The following is a 26,679-nucleotide window of genomic DNA, read 5'->3' as shown; positions in this document are numbered from 1 at the left end:
TGATCTTCATGTCTATGCAGTGTATGTAAGGTACAACCTGATGACGTACATACTAGTGGTATCTGCACTCTCAATTGTTTGTAGACTGTTCACACTCCACCTACCTAGTCCTCCAGTGTCTGCATTCAGGAAGACGTGGTGTGTTTGCGTGAGAATTAGAGACAATGAGTACGTGATGAAAGGCACGTCAAAGAGTGTGGCCAGGCCCCTTATTTTAGAAAGGAGGCAATTAAAGCTCCAAGAACTTGATTTGGGCAACTCAAAAAACAAAACAAACACACACACAAAAATACATGGTGGTAGGACGGCACTGAGTTTTTCTTTTTTTTTGAGGAAAGGAACCGAAACCGGGTTGCCCAGCTCCCAGCCTCGGTCCTGTCCACAAAAGCACCCTGCTCAGTACAGCTCAACCTAGCTCGAAGCCCTTTCACCACACAGTTTTAACGTTCTACCAGGACTACGCAGGCCGGTAAAGCAGGCGCGCGCCTCGGCCGCCAGGGCTTCCTTCTGGCAGGCGGAGGACAGCCAACAGCCGCCTAGCCCCTCAGAGGTTGCCCAGACCCTAGCCCAGCAGCCAGAAGCTTAGCGTCCACCTCACTCTCGCGAGACTGGCGATGGGCGCGAGCAAGTCCGAGGCCTCCCGGAAGTAGGCGAGGGGCCGTGTCAGTACCCACCCCTTGCGTGTGCGCGCCCGGCCCCGTGGGGTCCGGGGTCTCCTGTGAGACTCGCGCGAGACGGAGCCGCGGAGAAGCGCCCCGCCGCTCGCGCACGCGCCTTGCGAGTTCTCCGCGCCTCCTCGGCCCGGCCCTCACGGCCCCTCCCTTTGCCCTTCACGGCGTCAGCTTCTCCTGGGCTGAGGCTGCTGTCCACCGCTGGACAGCCAGCGTTTGCCCTTTTGCTTTCCTTCCCCTTCCCTCCCTTGCCTCTAGCACTAGTGTCGCGGGCACAGCAGTGTCCCAGAAGCCGCACGTATAACTTGCTCGGTGTAAGTGCTAGGAATGCCGCTGGCCTCTCGGGGAAATGCGTTCTTTCTATCTATAGCTCTCTCTGTACATCGTATGTCTGCGGCAGCTATTCCAGGGGCAACAACTGTTTCCCTATGTTCTCATCTCCTCATTGGTGGCTTCCAACCCGAATTTGGGAATGGGGAGATCTCCCACCTGTTATCTTTGGGCCGACTAATCTCTTGTAAGCAAGCGTGCCATTTGGACTCTTCAGAGCCCTTTGGCTTGGGGTTGGGAATTTTTCCCACCAACTCCAAGCTTTACCTAAACGTATTGCTCTTCAGAGAATGCTTTAGTGTTTTTTTTATTGTCAGAATCTATAATTCAGTGTTTTTGCTTCGGTCTTACTCATTGTGCTGGAAGGGAGGAAACCGATTATCAATTTTGTATTTATTAAGATTCATTCTTTTTCATTGCTCTTCTAAAATAATCTAGAACATGTAAGTGTAGCTGTCAGCTCTGGAGAGTTTAAGGTAACAGTTATTTTCTTTATCTTAATTCTTTTTTGTTTCACAGGGATAACTCATTTGATTTCGGAGTTCTTTTAATTCTTCTGAAAGGTTTCAGCTCCTCAAACAGCCAAAATGGAACACAGTAGACAGATTCGAATTTTATTTCTAAATGAAATGGAAAAGCTGGAAAAGACCCTCTTCAGACTTGAACAAGGTCAGTAGCAAGTTGCTCATTAGCTTGTCTGTGTCCTTTACATTTTTAATTCATTGATTGTTAAATTAAAAAAAAACTTTAAGGTATATGTACTATAATTTTTAAGGACTTTTCTAAAACTTGGTTAGTGCGAAGACTTGTAGTTTTCTAAACACATTACTCAAGAAAATTGATTTTAGCTGAAAGTATTTCATATCTGTCATTTTAGGACAAGGATAAAATAATAGTTTTCCTTGCATGCTAAGTTTCCTGCTTAAAACAGAAGTTACATATATGATCAGGAAATTCACCATACCATTTCTAATAGCATTTATTATTATTAAACTTGATAAATTACTTCATTTTGTTTTGGGTATAGTTTTGCCATTTTACGTTGCTTTTACTTTTATTGTACTGAACCTTTGAATTAGTAAAATGGATCACAGAAAAAAGTATAGTAAACTTTTTTATGCTTACTCAAAACTCTTGAATATGAAGAAGATAGAAACTGAAAATATTATTTTTTGGTGAATTAAGTGAAATAAGTGATCAGGTTATGTTGAAATATATTTGAGCTGTGATTTAAAAAATCAAATTACGTGTCTATAGGAATAATTAACTGCTTTTACTTAGACTATATAAAGGTATTCAGCATTTAAAAATGCTTCAGTTATGTTAATATAACTTGCAAAATAATTAATGTATGAAAAATAAAAAATCCAATTCTTTGTATTAGTGTACCAAATGAGCTTTGACAGTGCTAAATATTTTTAAGGAGTTTTTTTTTTTCTCAAAATTTCAGGAGTTAAATTTTGGAAAAAAAAAAAATGTCAGCCATCAAATGTGTTAGCTCCATGACCAATCCCCATCTTCTTCCAACTTTATTTGGCATTTAAGATCACTAAGTACTTACTCCATTTTTGGCTTCCCTGACTCTGCACTTTCTGAGTTTTGAACATTCGTGTCAACTTGGTGTCCCTTGCTGGGCTCTTTTTCTTCCACATTTTAATTAATTGTGGGTGTCCCCTAGGAATCCTTAAGTTTTCTGATCTCTTGCCCTGCAATAATTATTCAGCCTCCTGGCCTCAGCTGTTGCCTCTGTGCTAATGACTCCTTTTGAAAGAAGGGTCTGGAACAGTGCTTTCTTCTTGGAAGCCTACGAGGATAATGGCAAGAGTAGGGAACCAGAATTCTGAAGACATGGATTCCAATTCTGGCTCTGCTACTAACAAACTGTTTGACTTTGGGAAAGTCACATTAATTCTGAGCATTAATTTCCTTATTTGTTAAACAAGGGTAATATTTCTGTTCTACCTTCCTTATTGTTGAGGATCAAAATTTGTAATTTAAAATGTATGGCTTTACAGTGATAAAAGAAGCCCTGGTGGCGCAGTGGTTAAACACTCAGCTGCTAACCAAAAGGTTAACAATTTGAACCCACCAGCTACCCATGGGAGAAAGACGCAGCAGCCTGCTTCCATAAAGATTGCAGCCTTGGAGAGCCTATGGGGCAGTTCTACTCTGTCTTATAGGGTCATGGTGAGTCAGAATCAATTCGACAGCAATGGATTTGATTTTTGGGGCTTATAGTGGTAAAGCCCTAAATAGATCACTCTGTATGTCTAATCCAGCCTGGATTCTGGGCTTCGTCTCAGTATTGTGCATTAAGATATCCTGTAAGGTATCTACACTTAACAAAACCAAACCAAACCCATTGCCGTCCAGTCGATTCTGACTCATATCTACACTTGGATATGCTTAAGACTGACATATCCAAAACCAAACTCAGTGCTTTCTCTCATCTCTTTCATATTCCTAACCCTCATTTATACCCAGGCTTCCTTGTTTATTTTAGTGATGTGTCCATTTTCCTAGATACCAAGGCTAGAAACCTTATATTTTTCTTCAATGATTTCTTCTCTTTAACTTCATTCTCTCCTTAAGCCCTGTATTTCTTTACAAATATCTCTACTTGCCTGTCTGTCTCTTCTATAACATCTTCCTTACTTGACGCTAGAATAATTTTCTTGTGCAACCCTTTCTGCTTTTATTAATTGCTGTCTATACAGTAAGATCTAAATACGTCTGTCTGATTTCCAAGACATTCTGTAATGACTCCGCCTTCTCTAGGCAAGATCATATCTCACTGTTCCCCATCATTAGTGTCCTGCATCCATATAGTCCCCCATTCATTTCCTGCTCATTCCCTCCACAGTGGCTTTTCTCATGCCCATCCTGACACCGTATTACTCCCTGCCAGATTCCTATATGCTCCATATACCTATTAAATCCCTTTTACTATCATTCTGTGTGTTACCTTCCTTTCAGGTTTCCGTTAAAATTCCATCTCCTTCATGAAGCCTTTCCATAATTGTTGTTTCTTTGATTTTGAATTACACAATGAGCCGAGAACAGTTATAGGATGAACAATGTAGTGGTGTCTAAAGGCTTATTACTCTTATAGTGTCCAACGAGAATTTAAGGTCTTTGACATTAAGAACAGTCTTACAAACCTAGTGCAGTGTACAGCAGTTAATAAGTACTGCTGGCTGATTATTGGAAACCCCGGTGGCATAGTGGTTCAGTGCTACAGCTGCTAACCAAAGGGTCGGCAGTTGGAATCCAGGCGCTCCTTGGAAACTCTATGGGGCAGTTCTACTCTGTTCTATAGGGTCGCTATGAGTCAGAATCGACTCGACAGCACTGGGTTTGGTTTTTTGCTTTTTGGTTGATTATTAAACCCCAATTAAAAATAGCAAAAATTGTAAATTCAACTAAGCTATTTGAAGAGGGACCTTTGAAGGGTTTTTGAAAGAAATGTGATATGATTGATTCTGTAACAGTAGTTGAAATCAGTAAATTCATCCAAATGATAAAAATGGGAATGTGTCAAACTTTTTTGTGCAGTAATGATGTAATCATATCATTATTAAAAGGTAGTTTGTAATGTGAGAGGTTAATCGAAGAGAAGGGATCTTAGAGACAGAAAAGGCTTTTTAAAAAAACAAATCAGATAAAAGATAAGGATTTAACTACATCAGAGTAAAAAGGAGGGGACAGAGTATGGGACATTTCATAATTCATAGGATTTGGTAACCCTTTAGATTTGAAGAAAAATTCTGGATAATTTTTAGTTCTTTCATATTTAATTGGTTACCAAGCCATTCTTCATTCTTCTTTCCTTTTCTCTTTAAGAAAGGATTCCTCCTCATTTTCAAGACTAATATGTCTGTGTTGTTAGTTGCTGTCAAGTCAATTCTGACTCATGGTGACCTCATGTGGGCAGAGTAGGACTTCCCTGTAAGGTTTGGAGCAGATTGCCACATCTTTCTTCCAAGGCACTGCTGGGTGAGTTCAGAGTGCCAGCCTTTTGGCTAGTCATCAATCACTTAACCGTTTCTGCCACCTACGGACTCCGATATCTCTCTAAATTTTTATAATTTACATATATAAAAATAAAATAGTTGTATATTCTAACCAAACCCATAGACTTTTTTTTGTGCTTTAAGTGAAAGTTTACAAATCAAGTCAGTCTCTCATACAAAAACTTACATACACCTTGCTGTGTACTCCTAGCTTCTCTCCCCCTAATGAGACAGTATACTCGTCCTCTCCACCCTGTATGTCCCATGTCCATTCAGCCAGCCTCTGTCCACCTCTGCCTTCTCACCCGCACTCCAGACGGGAGTTGCCCACATAGTCTAATGTGTCTACTTGAGCCAAGAAGCTCACTCCTCACCAGTATCATTTTCTATTTTATAGTCCAGCCTAATCCCTGTCTGAAGAGTTGGCTTTGGGAATGGTTCCAGTCTTGGGCTAACAGAAGGTCTGGGGACCATGATCTCCTGGGTCCTTCTAGTCTCAATCTGACCATTAAGTCTGTCTTTTTTCAAGAATTTGAGGTCTGCATCCCACTGCTGTCCTGGGCTATCAGGGATTCTCTGTTGTAGTCCCTGTCAGAGTGGTCATCAGTTGTAGCCGAGCGCCACCTAGTTCTTCTGGTCTCAGGCTGATGTAGTCTCTGATTTATTAAACCCGTGGACAGTTTGAATCCACCAGCTGCTCCTTGGAAACCCTATGGGGCAGTTCTACTCTGTCCTGTAGGGTTGCTATGAGTCAGAATTGACTCCACAGCAATGGGTATCTATATATAAATTTTACTTATAAAAAGGTAATTATATTTTGCTGTTACCTGCATTGACACTGATGCCCTCGGTTTCTATGTTAGATGAGCTCTGAGCAGCAACAACAAAAAGATGTACTCTGGAGGAGTAGTGGTGGTGTAAGTCCAGGAGGGGTCAAGAATTACACCTTCACTTGCTAGTTTTCACTAAATTGCCATGACTTGCTGTTTTACCTAAACCAGGTTGCAACGCTATTGGACAGAGTAGAACTGCGCCACAGGGTTTTCAGGGAGCAACTGGTAGATTCAGACTGCAGACCTTTTGATTAGCAGCCAACTCTTAACCACTGTACCACCAGGGCTCCAGATACACAGGTCATATTATCTTAAATAGTAGAATACTTAACGATACTTTGTAACAAGAAGTCCAGTAGCCGTGAACATCTCTTTCTCCTCACAGAAGTTGTCAAACTTAAAGATGAATTATAAAATGTTTGAAATTTACTGTTCTTTTCAGAAAGGCAAGTGGCTTAGAAAATATTTTCCCCCCAAAAATAAACACACTTAATTTGACTCTCTGAGGTAAATACAAGTGAGAAGTTAACTGCTTTTTGAAAGTAATCGATGCTGTAGAGCAAAGGTCAGCATATTTCTTTTTTTTTTGTAAAGGGTCAAATGACAAATATTTTCAGCTTTGCAGGCCATACAGCTACTTAACGTTGCCATTGTAGCATGAAAGCAGCTACAGACAGTACATAAATTAGTGGGCATGCCTGAGTTCCAATAAAGTTTTATTTATAAAAACACCACGCTGGGTATAGTTTGCCAATCCTTGAGTAGTGATAACATTTTGAATATGGGTTTTTAGAAATGTTTCCATCATGATATATTTTTACCCATATAAGTTCATATCAACCCACTTTAAAAAGTTAGTGACAAAATTTTCTATTTAAAATCTGCCAAATAAAAGATTTAGTTGGTTTTCTAATCATCATTTAATATATAAATATGAAACATCTTCTGATTAGTTTGTTAGAGTTGATGTATATCAAGGAGGATTTAAATTGACTAGCCACATTTGAACAGAAATCCTTACATATTTTGGAAATGCTTGACTTTTTTTTCCCCCTGAAGGGAGACCGCTGATCCAGATACTGTTTTAAAAATTTTAGAAGCGTTTTCATCTTTGTACTGCAATTTCTCTGGATCCTTGTGTAATTACAAAAACTGTGTTTATATAAACTTAAATGGGGAAAGGTTATTTAGATATCCTCAGGCAGTTAATCTCTGATATTTATACTTGTTGAAAATGACGCCATTTCTCTTGACAATAATTGGAATGATTTTTGTAAAGATGTAGATATGATTCTCATAGTCACCATGTACTTTCTTTGGGGCGGTTATTTTTCAATGTATACCTTTGTACTGGTATCTCTAATGTAAAGATGATATTTCCCCAATATTAGAAATGTATGAAAACCCTTTTTATGTGCTTTTTGTTTTAATACAAAATTGGAATTACAGTATTTAAAGTATTTTGAAACCTCTTTTTTTCCTACTTACAGTTTTATGGTGTGTGTATTTTACCATCTGCTTGCTGCTACCTTTCTTTTCAGCCATGCCTTTTTCCAGAAAGTGTTTCAGAGGATCTATAATTTTTTATTTTTAAATAGATGCATAAAAACTACAAAGCAGTTCAAAAAAGCAAAAAAACTTGAGATATTGCCCTAAGATAACCTCTGACTTGAAACTGAAGACACCCCTGGAGGCCACCTTTCAGCCAAGTAATGTTGTTAGGTGCTGACAAGTCAGCTCCAACTCTTAGCGACCTTACGTACAACAGAATGAAATGCCGTCCTCAGAATTGTTGCTGTCCTCAGAATTGTTGCTGACCCCATTGTTGCAGCCACTGTGTCAGTTCATCTTGTTGAGGGTCTTCCTCTTTTTCGCTGACCTCCACTTTACCGACCATGATGTCTTTCTCCAGGGACTGGTCCCTCCTGATAGCATGTCCAAAGTACATGAGATGAAGTCTCACCATCCTTGCTTCTAAAGACAATTCTGGCTGTACTTCTTCCAAAATTGATTTGTTCCTTCTTCTAGAAGTCCATGGTATAGTCTCTATTCTTTACCAACACCATAATTCAAAGGCATCAATTCTTCAGTCTTCTTTTTTCCTTGTCTGACTTTCACATGCATATGAAGTGATTGAAAATACCATGGCTTGGCTCAGGCACATCTTAGTCCTCAAAGTGACATCTTTGCTTTTTAACACTTTAAAGAGGTCTTTTGAAGCAGATTTGCCCAATGCAGTGCATCCTTTGATCTCTTGACTGCTGCTTCCATGGGTGTTGATCGTGGATCCAAGTAAAATAAAATCCTTGACAACTTCAGTCATTTCTCCATTTATCATGATATTGCTTATTGGTCCAGTTGTGAGGATTTTTGTTTTCTTTGTGTTGAGGTGCAATCCATACTGAAGGCTGTGGTCTTTGATCTTCATTAGTAAGTGCTTCAAGGCCTCTTCACTTTCAGCAAGCGTCATCTACATAACACACGTTGTTAATCTTCCTCCAATCCTGATGCCATGTTCTTCTTCATATAGTCCAACTTCTCAGATTATTTTCTCAGCATACAGTTTAAGTATGGTGAAAGGATACAACCCTGACACACACTTTTTCTGATTTTTAACCGCCCAGTATCTTCTTGTTCTTTTCGAACCACTGCCTTTTAGTCTATGGACATGTTCCTCATGAGCACAATTAAGTGTTCTGGAATTCCCGTTCTTCAAAGTGTTACCCATAATTTGTTATGATCCACACAGTTGAATGACTTTGCGTGGTCAATAAAACACAAGTAAACACCTTTCTGGTATTCTCTGCTTTAAGCCAAGATCCATCGGACATCAGTGATAGCCCTCGTTCTACATTCTCTTCTGAATCTGAGTTGAATTTCTGGCAATTCCTGGTCGATGTATTGCTGCAACCATTTTTGCATTATCTTCAGCACCATTTTACTTGCATGTAATATTAATATTGTTTGATGATTTCCACGTTTGATTGGATCACCTTTCTTTGGAATCTGCACAAATACAGATCTCTTCCAGTTGGTTGGCCAGGTAGCTGTCTTCCAAATTTCTTGTCATAGACAAATGAACACTTCCAGCATTGCAGCCGTTTGTTGAAACATCTCAATTGGTATTCCATTAATTCCTGGAGCCTTGTTTGTTATAATACCTTCAGTGCGGCTTGGACTTCTTCCTTCCATACCATTGGTTCTTGATCATATGCTACCTCCTGAAATGGTTGAACATTGACCAGTTTTTTTTTGGTACAGTGACTCTTGTATTCCTTCCATCTTCTTTTGATGCTTCTTATGCCATTGAGTATTTTATCCATAGAATCCCTAAGTACTGCAACTCGAGGCTTGAATTTTTTCTTCAGTTCTTTCAGCTTGAGAAATGCTGAGTGTATTCTTCCCCTTTGGTTTTTTAACACCAGGTCTTTTTGCACATTTCATCGTAATACTTTATCTTCTTGACCTGCCCTTTGAAATCCTCTGTCCAGCTCTTTTACTGATCTTTTTTTTTTTTCTATTTGCTTTAGCAACTCTTTGTTCCAGAGCAAGTTTCAGAGTCTCTTCTGACATCCACTTTGGTCTTTCCTTTCTTTTTAATGACCTTTTGCTTTCTTCATATATGATGTCCTTGATGTCATCCCACAGCTCATCTGGGGTCCAGTCATTAGTGTTCAGTGCATCAAATCTATTCTCGAGATAAGAATAAATTTAGGTGGGATATATCCAAAGTCCTACTTTGGCTCTCCTGACTTGTTATAATTTTCTTCAGCTTCAACTTGAACTCGCATATGAATAGTTGATGATCTATTCTACAGTCATCCCCCGGCCTTGTTCTGACTTGATGATATTAAACTTCTCCATGGTCTCCACAGACGTAGTCAATTTGATTCCTATGTATTCTATCAGGTGAGGTCCATATGTATAGTTGCCATTTATGTTGTTGAAAAAAGGTATTTGCAATGAAGGAGTCGTTGGTCTTGCAGAATTCTATAATGGAATCCCCAGCATAATTTCTGTCACCAAGGCCATATTTTCCAACTACTGATCCTTCTTCTTTGTTTCCAACTTTTGCATTCCAATCACCAATAATTATCAATGCATCTTAATTGCATGTTTGATCAATTTCAGACTGCAGAGGTTGATAAAAATCTTCAATTTCTTCATCTTTGGTTTTAGTGGTTGGTGCATAAATTTGAATAATAGTTGTACTAACTGTTCTTCCTTTAGGCCTATGGATATTATCATATCACTAGCAGTATTATATTTCAAGATAGATCTTGAAACAGTTTTTTTGATGATGCATGCAATGCTCTTCCTCTTCAATTTGTTATTCCTGGCATAATAGACCATATTATTGTCTGATTCAAAATAGCCAATACCTGTCTACCATGGGTGACCCTGGTGGTATTTGAAATACCAGTAGGATTGCTTCCAGCATCACATCAACGCACAAGCCACCACAGTGCGTCAAACTGACAGACAAGTGGTGGAGCCAAATAATAGACAGGCTATAAAATAATAACACCCGTAAAGAATGTGCTCCTTAGAACATTCAGCTGTACAAGACCAAAGGGCAACATGTGCCCCAAAACCAAAGATGAGAAGGCAGAGAGGGGCAGGGAAACTGGACTAGTAGAAATGGGGAACCCAAGGAGGAAATGGGGAGAGCGCTGGCGCATTGCAAGGATTGTAACCAATGTCATGGAGCACATTTTTTTTTCAAGAATCATTGATTGGAAAACTAATTTCACTTAAAGCACAATAAAATGTTCAAAACAAAATTGAAAAAGCAGAGTATGTTACAGGTGGCCATGTTATTAAGTATCTCTTGATAATATGACTTATGCTTTTATAATATTTCCTCTTTCAGATGTGGCATAATCTAATCATTCCCAATCATTAGGTATTTAGATTCATGTCAGTTATTATAAATGAGACTGTGATGTATATTCTTATAAATAATCTATGTTTACATCTCTGATTATTTCCTTAGAAAAGATATCTCTGAAATTAGTTGATTGAAAATATAAACTTTATTAACACTCTTAATATATTAATGCCAAATTGTTTTATAGAAAAGTTTATGCATGTAGGTACTTGGAAAATAAATTATTAGATTCACTGTGCAGTGTCAGAAGTAAAAGTTACCTAATAACTCTATTTGAGTAATCTTTTTCTTGCCCACTAAAGCCATTTACTATGTCTTCGTATAGAATTGTCCCGTTTATCATTATGTAATGCCTTTCATTATTCCAGATAATTTACCTTGCTCTGAAATCTGCTTTGTCTGAAATTAATACAGCTACTCCAACTTCCTTTTGATTAGTGTTAGCATGGTATACCTTTCACCATCTATGTGCTTTTAATCTGTGTCTGTATATTTAAAATGGGTTTCTCGTAGACAACATTTGGTTGGATCTTATTTTTCAGTCTATTCTGATGGTCTCTGTGAGTATTGAGATACGTGAATTAATATCTACCATGTTTTTAACTGTTTTCTATTTGTTGCCCTTGATCTTTTTTTTCTCCCCCCCACCCCTGCCCCGATTCTTTGGGTTTAATTGGGCATTTTGTATGATCCCATTTTCTTTTTTCTTTAAGTACATTCACTATACTTCTTGTTAAAAAATTTTTAGTAGTTGTTCTAAAGTTTGCTATAGATATTTACAACTGATCTAAGTCCACTTCGAAATAACACTATACCACTTCATGAGTAGTATAAGTACCTTGTAACACACTATCCTGAATTTCTCCTTCCTGTCCCTTAGAACATTGCTGTCATATATTTCACATACATATAGACTATAATCATTCAGTATATTGTTGATATTATTATTTTAAACAAACTGTTATCTGTTAGATCAGTTAAGAATAAGAAAAACAGATTATTTTACTTTCATTTATTCCGTCTTAGATGCACTTCCTTTCTTTATGTAGACCTGAGTGTCTCGTTACCGTTTTTCTTCTCGTGGAAGAACTTCTTTTAAAATTTCTTGCAAGGCAGGTCTACTGGCAACAAACTTCCTCACTTTTTATTTGTCTGAGAAATTATTTTTACTTCACTTTTGAAGGATAATTTCACTGGGATCAGAATTCTAAGTTGATGGTGTTTTCTTTCAACACTTTAAATATTTCATTCTACTCTCTTGTCTGCATGGTTTCTGAAGAAAATTATAATGTATAATTCTTGTCCTCTTCTTTTATAGGTAAGGTATTTTTTGCCCATCTGGCTTTTTTCAAGATTTACTTGCTGTCTTTGACTTCCTACAGTTTGAACATAATATGCCCACATACAGGTTTTTTGATATTTATTCTACTTGGTTTTCTTTGAGCTGCCTGAATCTGTGCATTGGTGTCTGTCAGCAATTGTGGAAAATTCTCAGCCATTATTACTTCAGATATTTTTTTTTTCTTTCTCATTTTTACTTCCTTGTATTCCCATTATGTATATGTCATACCTTTTGTAATTGTCCCAGAGTTCTTGGATATTCTGTTTTGGATTTTGTATGTTTGTTTCAGTCTTTTTTCTCTTTACTTTTCTGTTTGGGAAATTGCTATTGATATATCTTCAAGGTCATTGATTATTTTCTTGGCCATGTCTAGTCCACTGATGAGCCCATCAAAGGCATTCTTTATTTCTGTTACAGTGTTTTTGATTTCTAGCATTTCCTTCAAGCCATTTACTATGAATAAATTTATATACATATTTTATTCCAGTCCAGGAATATGATTAGCAGTACTTACCAGTAGACTATAGTTTTTTCCAGGAATGCCTAGAACTTCCATTCCCTCATAGTATTCATAGTATTCATATTGCAGCATGCAAAGCATATTTCTCTAGGCAAATATTGAAGTGTTTAACGGGATAGAATAAATTGGAAGCATCAGCAGTCTCTTAGTATTTTTTTGCTGAAATTCTGTGTTCACAGAGAATATCTTACCTGATGTTTAATACTGTGGTGTAGAAGAATTTACAGCTGTCAAACATCACTGTAAGGGATTTACTTCCACCACAGAGCAATTTTAGTCATGAATGGAGCATATCTACATATTCTGAATTTTAGGATTTGCCTTGAACCAAACCAGCTTTCTTTAATAATGAGGAAGAAAAGAAGGCTAGAATTTTAATTACATGTATGATTTAGGCACAAAAAATTGATTAAAAAATAAAGGCAGTTCTCTCTGGAACTAGATTAAAAAAAAAACCAAACCCAGTGCCATTGAGTCGATTCCTACTCATAGTGACCCTATAGGACAGAGTAGAACCGCCCCATAGAGTTTCCAAGTAGTGCCTGGTGGATTCGAACTGCTGACCCTTTGGCTAGCAGCCGTAGCGCTTAACCACCATGCCACTGGAACTAGATGGGTCCTTTTTATCCCTCTGGTTCCTGCACCTGTTATCTTGTTCATTGAGGCAATCGAACTTAAGAAATGGAACATTCCACTCTCTGGAGTCAGTTTTCTCATGTATCACACTGGGTGTTAGGAACCTCTGGAATCTCTTTGAATCTTGGTTTATCTGAAGAAAACACTTCAGATCTCCGAAGCATTTTAAAAGAACAGTCCCCATCCTTACTCACAGGTATTTTCTTCACCATGAACTGTATGGGTAGGCAATCAGTAATTGTTTCTATCTTGACTAAAGGCTGCCTGAATTTTAGGAGAGACTATAGGTTAATATATTCATTAAATGGTGCTTTAGCCTCAAAATTTGTGGGGAATGAGTTAGGTATAAGGAAGTATTTAAATAAATAAAAACTCGTAAGGAAAAATGTTTCGTAAATTTGTCGTCTAATAGAATGTTTATCTTAGGAATAATGATTTCATACTGCAAAAGTACAGTATACCAAAATAGTGTTAAGTTGGAAAAATAAATATGAATTCATGATTTAAAAAAATAAATGTATTTTCCCAACGTAGAGAGGAGGAGTGTGCTGTCTCGTTAAAGGGAGAGCAGCTAAGAGTACATAGCAAAGTGTATGTAAGTTTTTGTATGAGAGACTGACTTGATTTGTAAACTTTCACTTAAAGCACAATAAAAAAAAATTAAACTTTTCCAAGTTGTTAAAACTATAAAAATTAGAAGGCAAAGAACTGGGAAAAAATATTTGCAACGCAAAAGAAAAGAGTAAAGTAAAAAATATGGGGCTAAGGCTGAGAGCTGGGGACCGTGGTCTTGGGGGACATCTAGGTCAACTGACATAGTTCATAAAGAAAATGTTCTACATCCTCCTCTGGTCAGTAGTGTCTGGGGTCTTAAAAGCTAGCAAGAGGCCGTCCAAGATAATACCTATTAGTCCCATTCTACCTGGAGAATGAAGAAAACCAAAGGCACAAAGAAAATATTAGTTCAGACTACTAATGGACCACATGAACCACAGCCTCCACCAGCCTGAGCCCAAAAGAACTAGATTGTGCCCAGCTACCACCACTGAAAGCTCTGATGGGAATCACAATAGAGGGTCCTGCACAGACTGGGAGAAAAATGTAAAACAAAATTCAAATTCACAAAAAAGACCAGACTTACTTGTTGGCCCCTGAACACCCTGCTAACTCAGCACTGAAGCCACTCCCAAAGCCCACCTTTCAGCCAAAGATTAGACAGTACTGTAAAACAAACAATAACTTAGTTTTAGCTCAGTCGAGTATATGAGACCAAAAGGGCAACACCTGCTCAAAAAATCAAAGATGAGAAGGCACGAAGGGCAGGAAAACTGGACGAATGGACACGGGGAGCCCAGGGTGTAAAGGGAAACGGAAGAGTGCTGATACATTGCAGGGACAGTAACCAATGTCATAAAGCAATTTGTGTATCAGTTTTTGAATGAGAGACTAATTTGCTCTGTAAACGTGCACCTAAAGCACAATAAAATTTAAATAAATAAATGTATTTTCCAGTATTGCTAGAGTGCTAGGATGTTTTCAAGGATGTCAGGGAAGTATAGAAAGGACAAAGAAGACGGTTTAAAGTGGCTTCCACTCTCCAAGTTGTGGTGATTTGAACATCGTTGATAAGAAATGTAAACTAAAATTACTATTACAGTTAACTGAAATGTTTTTGAAAAGCCTTGAGTTCAGAATAATATTCAGAAACAGAAAACTAATGGGAAGTATACAGAGCGATTGTTCTAAGACAAAAGAAGAATGAATAATAAAATATGTTTAAAATATAACAATTTAATAAATAAGAGTATTATATCGTTTTTGTTTTGCAACTTTCATCTATAACTGATACAGTGAAGTGCACATATAAAAAGTGCATGATTTGATGTTTTGTCGTATGAATACACCAGTGAAACCCTCACCACGATAGGAGTGAACATACCCGTAAACATACTCATCACCCTCGAAATTTTCCTCCAGCCCCTTTGTAATCCTTTTCTTTCTCTCCCAGCCAACATTATAATTGAGTTTTTGAAAGTTGTTTATACATTCTGGATATAAGTCCTTTTTCTGGTACGGGATTTACAAATATTTGCCCCCAGTTGGTGGTTCCCCTTTTCATTGCTTTAACAGTGCCTTTTCAGAGTAGATTTTAATTTTGTTGAAGTCTGATTCATTAAATTTTTTCTTGCATGGGTCATACTTATGGTGTCATATCTCAGAAATCATTCCCCAAGTTACAGCTGTGAAGATTTTTTCCTGTGTTTTCTTCCAGAAGTTTTATAGTTCTAAGTTTTGTATTTAGGTATGATCCATTTTTCATTCATTTTTGTGTGTGGTGTGTTTTAGGTAAGGGTCAAATTTTATTCTTCTGTGTGTTTATCTAGTGGTCTGCGACCAGTTTGTGAAAAAGACTTTCTATGCTTGTTCAGTTATCTTGATACCATTGCCAAAAATCAGTTGACCATGTATGTGTGGGTCTATTTCTGGACCCTGTTCTGTTCCACCGATCAATGTTTGTATCTTCATGACAGTTCTATACTGTCTTGGTTACTGTAGCTTTACAGTAAGCTTTGAAGTTGAGTAGTGTAACTCTTCCAAATTTTTTTTTCCAAAGTAGTTTTGAATATTCTAGGTCATTTGCATTAATATTAGGAATTTTAGAATCGACTCATTAATTTCTGCAAAAGAAAAGCTTTCTGAGATTTCGATGGGATCGTGCTGAATCCATAGATCAAATGAGAATTGACATCAACAATTTTGAGTCTTCTCTATGAACACAATATGTCATCCCATTTGTTTAGGTCTTCTTTAATTCCTCTCTGTAGTATTTATAATTTTATATAATTTTATAATTTTAGTGTACAAGTCTTGCACATATTTTGCCAGATTTGTCTCTTTATTTCATATCTCTGATGCTATTGTAAATAGTATTTTTTATTTCAATTTCTGATTGTTCCTAGCATATAGAAATACAATTGATTTTTTTATCTTGTGTCCTGTAGTTTTGATCAACTTACTCATTAGTTCCAGTAGCTGTTTTGTAGATCCCATAGAATTTTCTACATAGACAACCCTGTTTCTTGCAGATAAAGAGAACTTCTCCTTTCCAATCTGGGTGACTTTTATTTTAGCACTATCTAGAACCTCAAATATAATGTTAAATTATATTTTAACAGTCTTTTACCATTAAATTATGGTGTTAGCTGTAGGTTCCCCATAGATACTTTGTTTTCAAATTGAGCTCCCTTGTATTTGTAGTTTCTGAGATATTTTATGCAGAATAGATGTTTAGTTTTGTTACAGGCTTTTCCTGCATCTGTTGAGATGATCGTATGTTGTCGTTGTTGCTTTCTTTTAGTCTGTTAATGTGGTGACTTGCTTTGATTGATTTTCAAATATTAAACCAAACTTGCATTCCTCAAATGAGCCCCAGTTGGTCATGATTAATTCTCTTTTTTGTGTATTGTTGGATTCTATTTGCTAAAACTTTCTTGGTTTTGCATCTATGTTCATGAGGAATATTGGTCTGTAGTTTTCTTGTAATGTCTTTGTCCGATTTTTATATTAGAGTAATGGTGGTTTCATGGAATGAGTTGAGAAGTATTCCTTTTTCTTCAAGTTTCTGGAAGCATTTGTGTAGAATCCACCAGTGAAGCCATCTGGACATGAAGTTTTCTTCCTGGGAAGACTTTAATTACCTATTCAGTTTTTAAAATAGATACAGGATTAATTGGGTTATTGATATCTTCTTGTGTGAGCTTTTGATAGTTGATATCTTTAAAGGAATTTATCCATTTCACTCAATTTGTTGAGTTGGGTGTCAAATTTATTAGCATAAATTTGTTGATAATATTCTTTTTTATGTCCTTTAGTATCTACATGATTTGTAACAATGGTACCTCTCTCATTCCTCATATTGGTAATTTGTGTTTTCTCTCTTTTTTCCTGATTAATTTGGCTAGAAATTTATTGATTTTTTTTTAATCTCTTAAAAGAACCATTTTTTTAAATTAACTTTTATTGAGCTTCAAGTGAACGTTTACAAATCAAGTCAGTCTGTCACATGTAAGTTTATATACATCTTACTCCTTACTCCCACTTGCTCTCCCCTTAATGAGTCAGCCCTTCCAGTCTCTCCTTTTGTGACAATTTTGCCAGCTTCCAACTCTGTCTATCTTCCCATCCCCCCTCCAGACAGGAGATGCCAACACAGTCTCAAGTGTCCACCTGATATAATTAGCTCACTCTTCTTCAGCATCTCTCTCCTACCCACTGTCCAGTCCCTTTCATGTCTGATGAGTTGTCTCGGGAATGGTTCCTGTCCTGTGCCAACAGAAGGTTTGGGGACCATGCCAGCCGGGATTCCTCTAGGCACAGTCAGACCATTAAGTCTGGTCTTTTTATGAGAATTTGGGGTCTGCATCCCACTGATCTCCTGCTCCCTCAGGGGTTCTCTGTTGTGCTCCCTGTCCGGGCAGTCATCGATTGTGGCTGGGCACCAACTAGTTCTTCTGGTCTCAGGATGATGTAAGTCTCTGATTCCTGTGGCCCTTTCTGTCTCTTGGGCTCTAACTAGTTCTTCTGGTCTCAGGATGATGTAAGTCTCTGGTTCCTGTGGCCCTTTCTGTCTCTTGGGCTCTTAGTTGTTGTGTGACCTTGGTGTTCATTCTCCTTTGATCCAGGTGGGTTGAGACCAATTGATGCATCTTAGATGGCCGCTTGTTAGCATTTAAGACCCCAGATGCCACATTTCAAAGTTGGATGCAGAATGTTTTCATAACAGAATTATTTTGCCAATTGACTTAGAAGTCCTCTTAGAGCATGGTTCCCAAACCCCCGCCCTTGCTCCGCTGACCTTTGAAGCATTCATTTTATCCCGGAAACTTCTTTGCTTTTGGTCCAGTCCAATTGGGCTGACCTTCCATGTATTGAGTGTTGTCCTTCCCTTCACCTAAAGCAGTTCTTATCTACTAATTAATCAGTAAAAAACCCTCTCCCTCCCTCCCTCCCTCCCCTCCTCGTAACCACAAAAGTACGCGTTCTTCTCAGTTTATACTATTTCTCAAGATCTTATAATAGTGGAAAAGAACCATTTTTTAAAAATTTTACTGATTTCCTCTGTTGGCTTTCTCTTTTCTATTTCATTATTTTTATTCGGATCTTTATTATTTCCTTTCTTCTGCTTACTTTTTTTTTAACTTGCTTTTCTTAGTTATTTAAGGTGGAAGCTGAGATCATTGATTTGAGGGTTTAGTGCTGTCAATGTTTATATAGTACTTAAGCTACATTCTTCAGATTTTACTATGTTGTGTTTTCATTTTTATTCATTTTTACAATATTTTCTAATTTTCTTTTTGAAATCCTTTTTGACTCATGGATTATTTAGAAGTGTACCACTTAGTTTTTAAATATTTAGGAATTGTCAAATATCTTTTTGTTATTGATTTCTAATTTAATTTTATGGTCATTAGAGAACATCCTTTGTATGATTTGAATATTTTTAAATTTACTGACACTTTATGTCTCAGAATGTGGTCTGTCTTAGCAAGTATTCCATGTGCACTTAAAAAACCAAGCCAAACCTGTTGCTATCTAGTTGATTCTGACTCATGGTGACCCTACGTGTTACAGAGTAGAACTACCCCGTAGGGTTTTCTTGACTGTAATTTTTTATGGAAGCAGATCGCTAGGCCTTTCTTCCACAGAGCACTGGGTGGGTTCAGACTGCTACCATTTAGGTTAATAGTTAAGCACAAACCATTTGTACCACCCAGAGACCTGTGTGCACTAAAAAGGGTATGTATTCTGTTTTTTTGTGTTGGAATCTCCAGTAAGTGTCAGTTAGGTCAAGTTGATCGATAGTGCTGTCTTCTCTATACATTCTGTCTACTCGTTCTATCAGTTATTGAGAGAGAGTGTTGAAATCTCTGACTATAATTGTGGATTTGTTTATTTTCCTTGTAGTTCTGTCAGTTTTGCTGCTTGCAGTTTTTTAAAGCTCTGTTATTAGGGACACAAACTTTTTGGGTGGTTATGTTGATGACTTGACTCCTATATCATGAAATAACCTTTTTTGTTCCTGGTAATATTTTTTTGTGAAATCTATTTTGTCTGATATTAATAGTTACTTCAGCTTTCTTTTGATTTGTGTCTAAATGGTCTGTATTTTCCATCTTTTTGCTTTTAACATATTTGTGTTTTTATATTTAAAGTGGGTGTCTTATGGGCAGTGTATTGTGAGGTCTTTTTTATCCAATCTGACAATCTTTGCCTTTTAATGGGGTGTTTAAGTTATTTACATTTAATGTGATTATTGACATGGTTAGTGTTATGGATTAAATTGTTTCCCCCAAAAATATGTGTCAGTTTGGCTAGGCCATGATTCCCAGGATTGTGTGATTGTCCACCATTTTGTTATCTAATGTGATTTTTCTCGGTGTTGTAAATCCTGCCTCTATGCCGTTAATGAGGCAGGATTAGAGGCAGTTATGTTAATGAGGCAGGAGTCAATCTACAAGATTAGGGTTTTCTTAAATCAATCTTTTTGAAATATAAAAGAGAGAAGTGAGCAGAGAAGCAGGGGGACCTCACATCACCAAGAAACAAGGGCCAGGAGAATAGCACATCCTTTGGACCCAGGGTCGCTGTACTGAGAAGCTCCTTGACTGAGGAAGATTGATGACAAGTACCTTCCCCCAGAGCTAACGGAGAGAGAAAGCCTTTCTCTAGAACTGGCACCCTTAATTCAGACTTCTAAAGTGCCTATTAGACTGTGAAAGAATAAACTTCTGTTTGTTAAAGCCATCCATTGGTGGTATTTCTGTTATAGCAGGACTAGGTAAACTAAGACGGTTAGGTTTAAGTCTGTCATCTTGCTATTTGTATTTGTCAAATCTGTTTTTTTTTTTTTGCCTTTTGGATTAATTGTACATTTTTTTTATTATTGCATTGTTTTTCTTTATTCTGCTCTGCATTTTTTTTTCCCTTAGCATTTATCCCCTTCTTAACATACTATGACGGCACTGGGTTTTTGTTTTTTTTTTTAACATACTATTTTATTTATTTGTTCATTCGTTTATTGTATTCATTGTATAATGGCTGCCTTCACCACTTTAGGACTCAGGCTTCACAAAGGGCAAGAGCAGCATCTATTTTATTCCCTATTACATAGTAGGCACTTAGTACAACATTTTTAATTACTTTGTTGAGTGAAGTTGTATGTTTAATAAGTCAGGCATTAAAAGTATAAATACTAGTATGTTCTTCTCAAAAAGTTCCTTAAACATTAAAGATTATAGTCAGCAAAACTAAATTTTCCTGCCTTCCTCAGTTATTATTGCCTGTCATTAATTGAAATACTACACCCATGTTTAAAATTTATATGCCTTATCTTTCTAATTGGGCACAGTGATTAAGAGATCAGCTGCTAACCAAGAGGTTAGCAGTTCAAATCCACCACCTGCTCCTCGGTAAACCTGATGGTACAGTTCTACTCTGTGCCATAAGGTCACTATGAGTGGGAATTGACTCGATGGCAGTGGGTTTTGGTTTGTTTTTTTTTGGGGGGGGGTTATATTTCTAATAGGCTTAACTATTGTCAGAATTTTTACATTCTAATATTTATAATCAAGGCTTAAGGTCTACCTTAAACCAACCAAAAGTTTCTTTCACAACTAAGTTATAACTATAATGTGTTATTTTTCTCCTTCATGGAATAATACTGGTGATCCAATGTGCAAGTCTCCTATGTATATTAATAGAAATAATGTAACTTACACAAAAAATGGGAATGTGTGGCGCTCTCAGAACTTCAAGAAAGGCTTGAATAACTAAACCATTAAGGGTGGGGATATTGGCAAAAAGTGCTGGAACTGCTTGTTAATGAGCTAATAAGAGCTTATTGTACAAATCTCTCCCCAATTCCATGTTCAGTGGTGTCTCACTGTTAGCTTGAGAGTGACCATGGTGGAATTGTTTACACCAGGAGTCAGCAAACTACAAATCGGGGCCCTAGCTGGTTGTTTAGTATGTATCAGCACACCACTGGATTTGAGTGAGAATAAGGAACAAATGGAATCAAGGACTAAAATGCTTCCAGCACTCTTGTCAAAAATCTGAATTCTGCCTCTCTGAGGTTAACTTCTCTTGCTGCAGACTTTCTCTATGTAGCCAGAGAGGTGTTCCATAATTCTGCTGAAGTTTTGTATGCTGTCCTCTCTGATACCCCAGAGAAACTCACTTTCTGTACTGCAGCTTGAAAAATACTAGAAAAGATCCCTGGTCCCACCTCTGAGCAATCAGCTCAGGGTGTGTAGGGAAAAATCAATTTCTAGGGAAAGGGGGAGGGGACAGTACAGAGCAGAGAGTTCTGTGATGTTTACTATTGATTTTAAAAAATAAAATTCTGCTAAATTTGAATGCAAAGTAGTTCCAAAAGTAGTATTGTTTGGTGTTTTTTTAAACATAATTGAAACATCATAGTTTTTTAAATAATTTAAATACAACATTTTTATATGATAACTTAAGACCTTCAATGAGCTTATTAAAGCGTGCTTTTTGTTTAGGATTTGAACTACAGTTCCGATTAGGCCCAACTTTACAGGGGAAAGCAGTTACTGTGTATACAAATTACCCATTTCCTGGAGAAACATTCAATCGAGAAAAATTCCGCTCCCTAGGATGGGAAAATCCAACAGAAAGAGAAGATGATTCTGATAAATACTGTAAACTTAATCTTCAACAGTCTGGATCATTTCAGTATTACTTCCTTCAAGGGTAAGTCAGGTGTTCTGTATGTAAAAAAAAAAGCCAAAAAGTTAATTTATTCTAAAACCTGAAGTTGTTACCTAACGTGTGAAGAGTTACTGTATGAACCATGACCATACAGTATTTACAGGACTTTCTGGCCACTTAGCTCAGTTGGTTAGAGCTTGGTGCTAATAACACCAAGGTCATGGGTTCAATCCCTGTATGGGCCACGTCACTTTTGGAAACCCTGGTGGCGTAGTGGTTAAGTGCTACGGCTGCTAACCAAAGGGTCAGCAGTTCGAATCCGCCAGGCGCTTCTCGGAAACTCTATGGGGCAGTTCTACTCTGTCCTATAGGGTTGCTATGAGTTGGAATCGACTCGACGGCACTGGGTTTTTGTTTTTCTGGACATGCAAATGGACTATGTTTCTTCAGTTTCAATAAATATTCTATAAAATGTTCAGTAATATACTAGGAGATGATTATATGGCGCACTGCAAATTCAAAGAATTAATGTAAATATTTTTTGAAGTAACAGTTAAAACAGTCTTTTTGTGCAACCCGATTATGTGATGCCATTTATTTGGGTGCCCCGGTTACTACTGATAGATTTTAGAACACTTATTTTTTCATTAAATGAACATTATTGGCTATTACATATATTGTGTTAAGCAATCATGTATAGATTGAGAAAGGGTAAAAAGGGGCTTTCCCATTAACTTTTGTTGCAACTCTTTTAAACTGATTTAATATGATTAGAAATAAATAGATATTTTTAATGAGACAGTTAGTTCATCTTCCCATTACAGAGTCAAACTATTGGATAAGGACTTTTTTTCCCCTGTCATTAACTGAAACTTTTTTTTTGTTTTTCCACTTAGAAATGAGAAAAGTGGTGGAGGTTACATAGTTGTGGATCCTATTTTACGTGTTGGTGCTGATAATCACGTATTACCCTTGGACTGTGTTACTCTCCAGACATTTTTAGCTAAGTGTTTGGGACCCTTTGATGAATGGGAAAGCAGACTTAGGGTTGCTAAAGAATCAGGTAGTATCAGTTTTCTTTCTTTATATTTTTCTTTGTAAAAATAATTGTACCCTCTGTGATACCAATTTGAAAGATTTTGATTCTCCTTTTATTTTTTTTAGTATATTTAGCAATATGTATAGATTGAACCATATGAAATTGCTGATACTTGACCTTTTTAACCTACAAAAATGACAGATTATGTGGTCCAACTTAATCAGTTAAGGAACTCTATGGTAAAATGAGATCATTATCTTTTCAAAACTCGACCTTGACATATAAAAATAAGTAGTAAACTCTTAAAATGTATTGGAAAATGCATTATTACATGTTTTTTTAATTCAGCAAACATTAACTTTCTTCCATTTAGAAGGTATGTGCTGCCACGCATACCATGAGAAAATGCAGCTTAGGGTGTATTTTACTCTTTAGTAAAGAGCGTTATTAAGTTCCTACTTTTTCAAGTTGAATATACAGTAGTGTGAAGAGAGGAATGAGAAGTTTACTACAAAACAGAATTAAAGTATTGTGGAACATTAAAAAGTGGAAGAGAGACATGTATTGATATATTTGCATAGGATATATTCTCTACATGTAAATATAACCATTCAACAAATATAAATTGAACGTCTAATATAAGCTAGGCACTGTATGTGACATTTTCAAATTCATTTTGTTATTATCTTTGTCTTTTGCATGAGGATGCTGATATCCTGAAAGATTTAAGTAGACTTGCTTGTAGTCATTTGTGGTACAATGAGGATTTGAACCTAATTCTTTTATTTCTTTTCTAATTGTAGTATAATTGCCTCACTATTTAGAATTATTTAAGAAACTTTAAATTTGTATTTTGCTTAGTTTTAGTTTTGTTTTCTTTTTTTTTTTACAATGGTCTTTGTTTTTTTGCTTTGCAGGTTACAACATGATTCATTTTACCCCATTGCAGACTCTTGGAATATCTCGGTCATGCTACTCTCTGGCTGATCAGTTAGAATTAAATCCTGACTTTTCAAGACCTGGTAAAAAATATACCTGGAATGATGTTGGACAGCTGGTGGAAAAATTGAAAAAGGAATGGAACATTCTTTGTATTACTGATGTTGTCTACAATCATACTGGTATGAGCTTCATTAACTATCTCCATTACTTTTTCTAAGAATATTATTATTTCATTTCTTGCTGTTTATATAACATAAATTTTGAAAACACAAATGATGCTTAGGTGTCCTTCACTTTAAAAAATTATTTTATATATTACCACTTTTTTCTTCCAAAGAAAACAGTATTGATTGAGGGTATAATCAATGTATAAATATTTTGTGGGTGAGGCGTATAAAAGCAGGAGAGTGACCACAGAAGGAACATAATGATCACATATTTCAGTTTACAGTATTAATACTTTGGAGATCAACTAATGAATCCCGTATAGCAGTAACTCTGGTACTGTAGCATATGTGAAAAAACAAAACGACTTGCTTAGAGACAAAATTACTGTTAAATTCCCAGAACTTAAATCTGAAAATTACATCTTTTGTATGTTAAAAGAGCTTATTAAAGTTAACCTGTTTTGTTTTCCAAGAATACTAGCCAATATGCGATTTTATTAAATATATCAGAGTCTCGGGGAGATGATTCCTTCCCTCACTTCATCAGGGCAGTGTGGCCTGCCTGGCCTGGAGCAATCTCTGGCCATGAGCAACCTTCAGTTTAATCTAGTGAACCTTACAAATCTTATCTTCTACGTGTGCCACAACGTAGAAAAGCTTGGGAACCACTGATTTACGTGTGTAAAGTACAAGAATTATGGGTGGTACAAAATGTTTCATGATAAAAAAAAATCACCTCTGGTGTTTCATAAAGTAATTTTTCCAAGTAACTGTAGGAACTGTGAAGATATTTAAAAGCTCAGGGATTTGGTTCATTCATCATTATAGATGATAAGTTGTCAATGATAATGCCAAACAATCAAATTTAGGTAAAGAACTTTCTCAGATTTGGTGTTTCTGCATAACCTGGACACCAAGCATCAAAGTCTACAGTGAAAAATTCCTAATATCCAAGAATATTCAGCATTGTTCATTTTAAAATTCAACAGTATTGATAATTCCTTTGACATCTCTCTCACTCACATCAAATGTATTCTTCTAAACCAAATAATGGTATTCATTAGAAATTTTGTATGACCTAGGATATGGCCCAGGCAGCTGTAACAAACGGACAAAAATACAGTGACTTAAACAAGACCAAAATTGTATTTATTTCTTATAAAAGATCAGGTTGTTTTTCCAGGACTAGTATGGAAGCTTAATGGCAATAAAGAACTAGGTATTTTCTTTGTTGTTACTTTGCCACCTCCAACATTTTGCTTCTGTCTCATATCAGATATGGCTACTCCACCTCCTGTTACCACATTGTACCCAGCAGAAATGGGAAAAGGGAAAAGGAAGTCATGCCTTTTAAGGGCGTGATCTAGAATATAAATTACTGCTGCCCTCTTTGCATTGTATAGGATTTTGTCCCATGTCACACCTGGCTATAATGGAAGCTGCAGCTATAGTTTTTAGCTTGTCAGCCATGTATACAACTCAACCTTGGGAGTACTATTACTAAAGTAAGAAGGGGAGAATAAAAGTGGGGTACAGTTACCAATCTGTGCCACAGACATATATTTCTGAAGCATTTGAGAGATTCTGTGTAATATAAAAGAAGTGAACTTTGCCTCAGCCTTACTCAGAAAAAGTTGTAAATCATAACGTACTTTCTGTTAAATAGATTTTCATTTAAAAAGTTATTATCCAGGGAAAGTTGACTTCTGGAATAGTGGCATGAGGGGCTTCACAGAACCTTAGCCCAATGACACAACTGTAACTGTTGAAAAAATTATTTTTTTTTTAAAAAACAACCATCTAACCAAAACCAAACCCGTTGCCATTGAGTCGATTCTGACTTATAGGGACCCTATAGGGTCCTTTCTTTAGTCTACTGATGTGACAGGTTACATTAACTGATTTTCAAAAACTGCACCAGCCTTGCATACCTAGAATAAATCATTCTTGGTTGTGGTATATAATTCTTTTTATATGGTGCTGGATTTGATTTGCTAAAATTTTGTTAAGGATTTTTGCATCTTTGCTCATGAGAGAGATATTGGTCTGTGGTTTTTCCTTACTTGTTATATCTCTGGTTTTGATATTAGGGTAATGCTGGCTTGACAGAATGAATTAGGAAGTACCCCTCCCATATGCTTGAACTTTTCCCATGTGCTGTTCAAAATAAGGGGCAATTCTGTTGGGCAGAACTATGAAGCTCTCTGTTATTATTATAAATTCCTTCCTCTGGGCAGAATACCTCTGTCACTGTTCCACAGTTGGTGGCAGAAACAACAGTCTCTGGTTTTCTTGGCTTGCCTCTCAAGGTGTAGAACTTCCATCCTACAAGTGAGCTGGGGCAAAAGCAAATGGGGCCCAGTATCCATGACTTGCCATAACTGGGGTAAAGCCTTCTCTCTGTGAGTGAGGGCTGGGTGGAGAAAGGGAGCCCCAGACTTCTCAGCTGTTTTTGTCTTGAACAAAGCATCTCCAACAGAGAGCTGGAGAGATGAGAAATGCTAGTAGCTTGCCTATCTCAACTGTAGCCCTACTGGGAGCCTTGTATTTTTAGCTGCAACT

The 26,679-nt window shown here is 36.9% G+C and overlaps 1 protein-coding gene and 1 non-coding gene across 3 annotated transcripts in view; both read left to right on the top strand.

Annotated features, from left to right (window-relative positions):
- The first annotated feature begins 755 nt into the window (after nucleotides 1-755).
- The window catches only part of AGL (amylo-alpha-1, 6-glucosidase, 4-alpha-glucanotransferase), an 82,148-nt gene continuing 56,224 nt past the window's right edge, over nucleotides 756-26,679 (top strand). Inside the window, exons 1-5 of one of the 2 annotated variants that reach the window (XM_023547411.2) lie at nucleotides 756-983; nucleotides 1,521-1,670; nucleotides 21,801-22,011; nucleotides 22,866-23,032; nucleotides 23,926-24,129. In XM_023547411.2, the coding sequence (XP_023403179.1) occupies nucleotides 1,589-1,670; nucleotides 21,801-22,011; nucleotides 22,866-23,032; nucleotides 23,926-24,129 (664 nt within the window). In that variant the 5' untranslated portion in view covers nucleotides 756-983; nucleotides 1,521-1,588. Of the gene's footprint in view, nucleotides 984-1,011; nucleotides 1,189-1,520; nucleotides 1,671-21,800; nucleotides 22,012-22,865; nucleotides 23,033-23,925; nucleotides 24,130-26,679 lie in introns of those variants that run through there. The other variant, XM_010589500.3, reaches the window with a different exon arrangement.
- TRNAI-AAU (transfer RNA isoleucine (anticodon AAU)) lies at nucleotides 22,141-22,214 on the top strand. The gene has a single exon. It is a non-coding gene; the product is annotated as a tRNA-Ile (tRNA).

This window comes from Loxodonta africana, chromosome 3 (assembly GCF_030014295.1).
Source record: "Loxodonta africana isolate mLoxAfr1 chromosome 3, mLoxAfr1.hap2, whole genome shotgun sequence".
Lineage (NCBI taxonomy): Eukaryota > Metazoa > Chordata > Mammalia > Proboscidea > Elephantidae > Loxodonta > Loxodonta africana.
The sequence above is the reverse complement of the archived record's forward strand: the minus strand, read 5'-3'. Positions and strand labels throughout refer to the sequence as shown.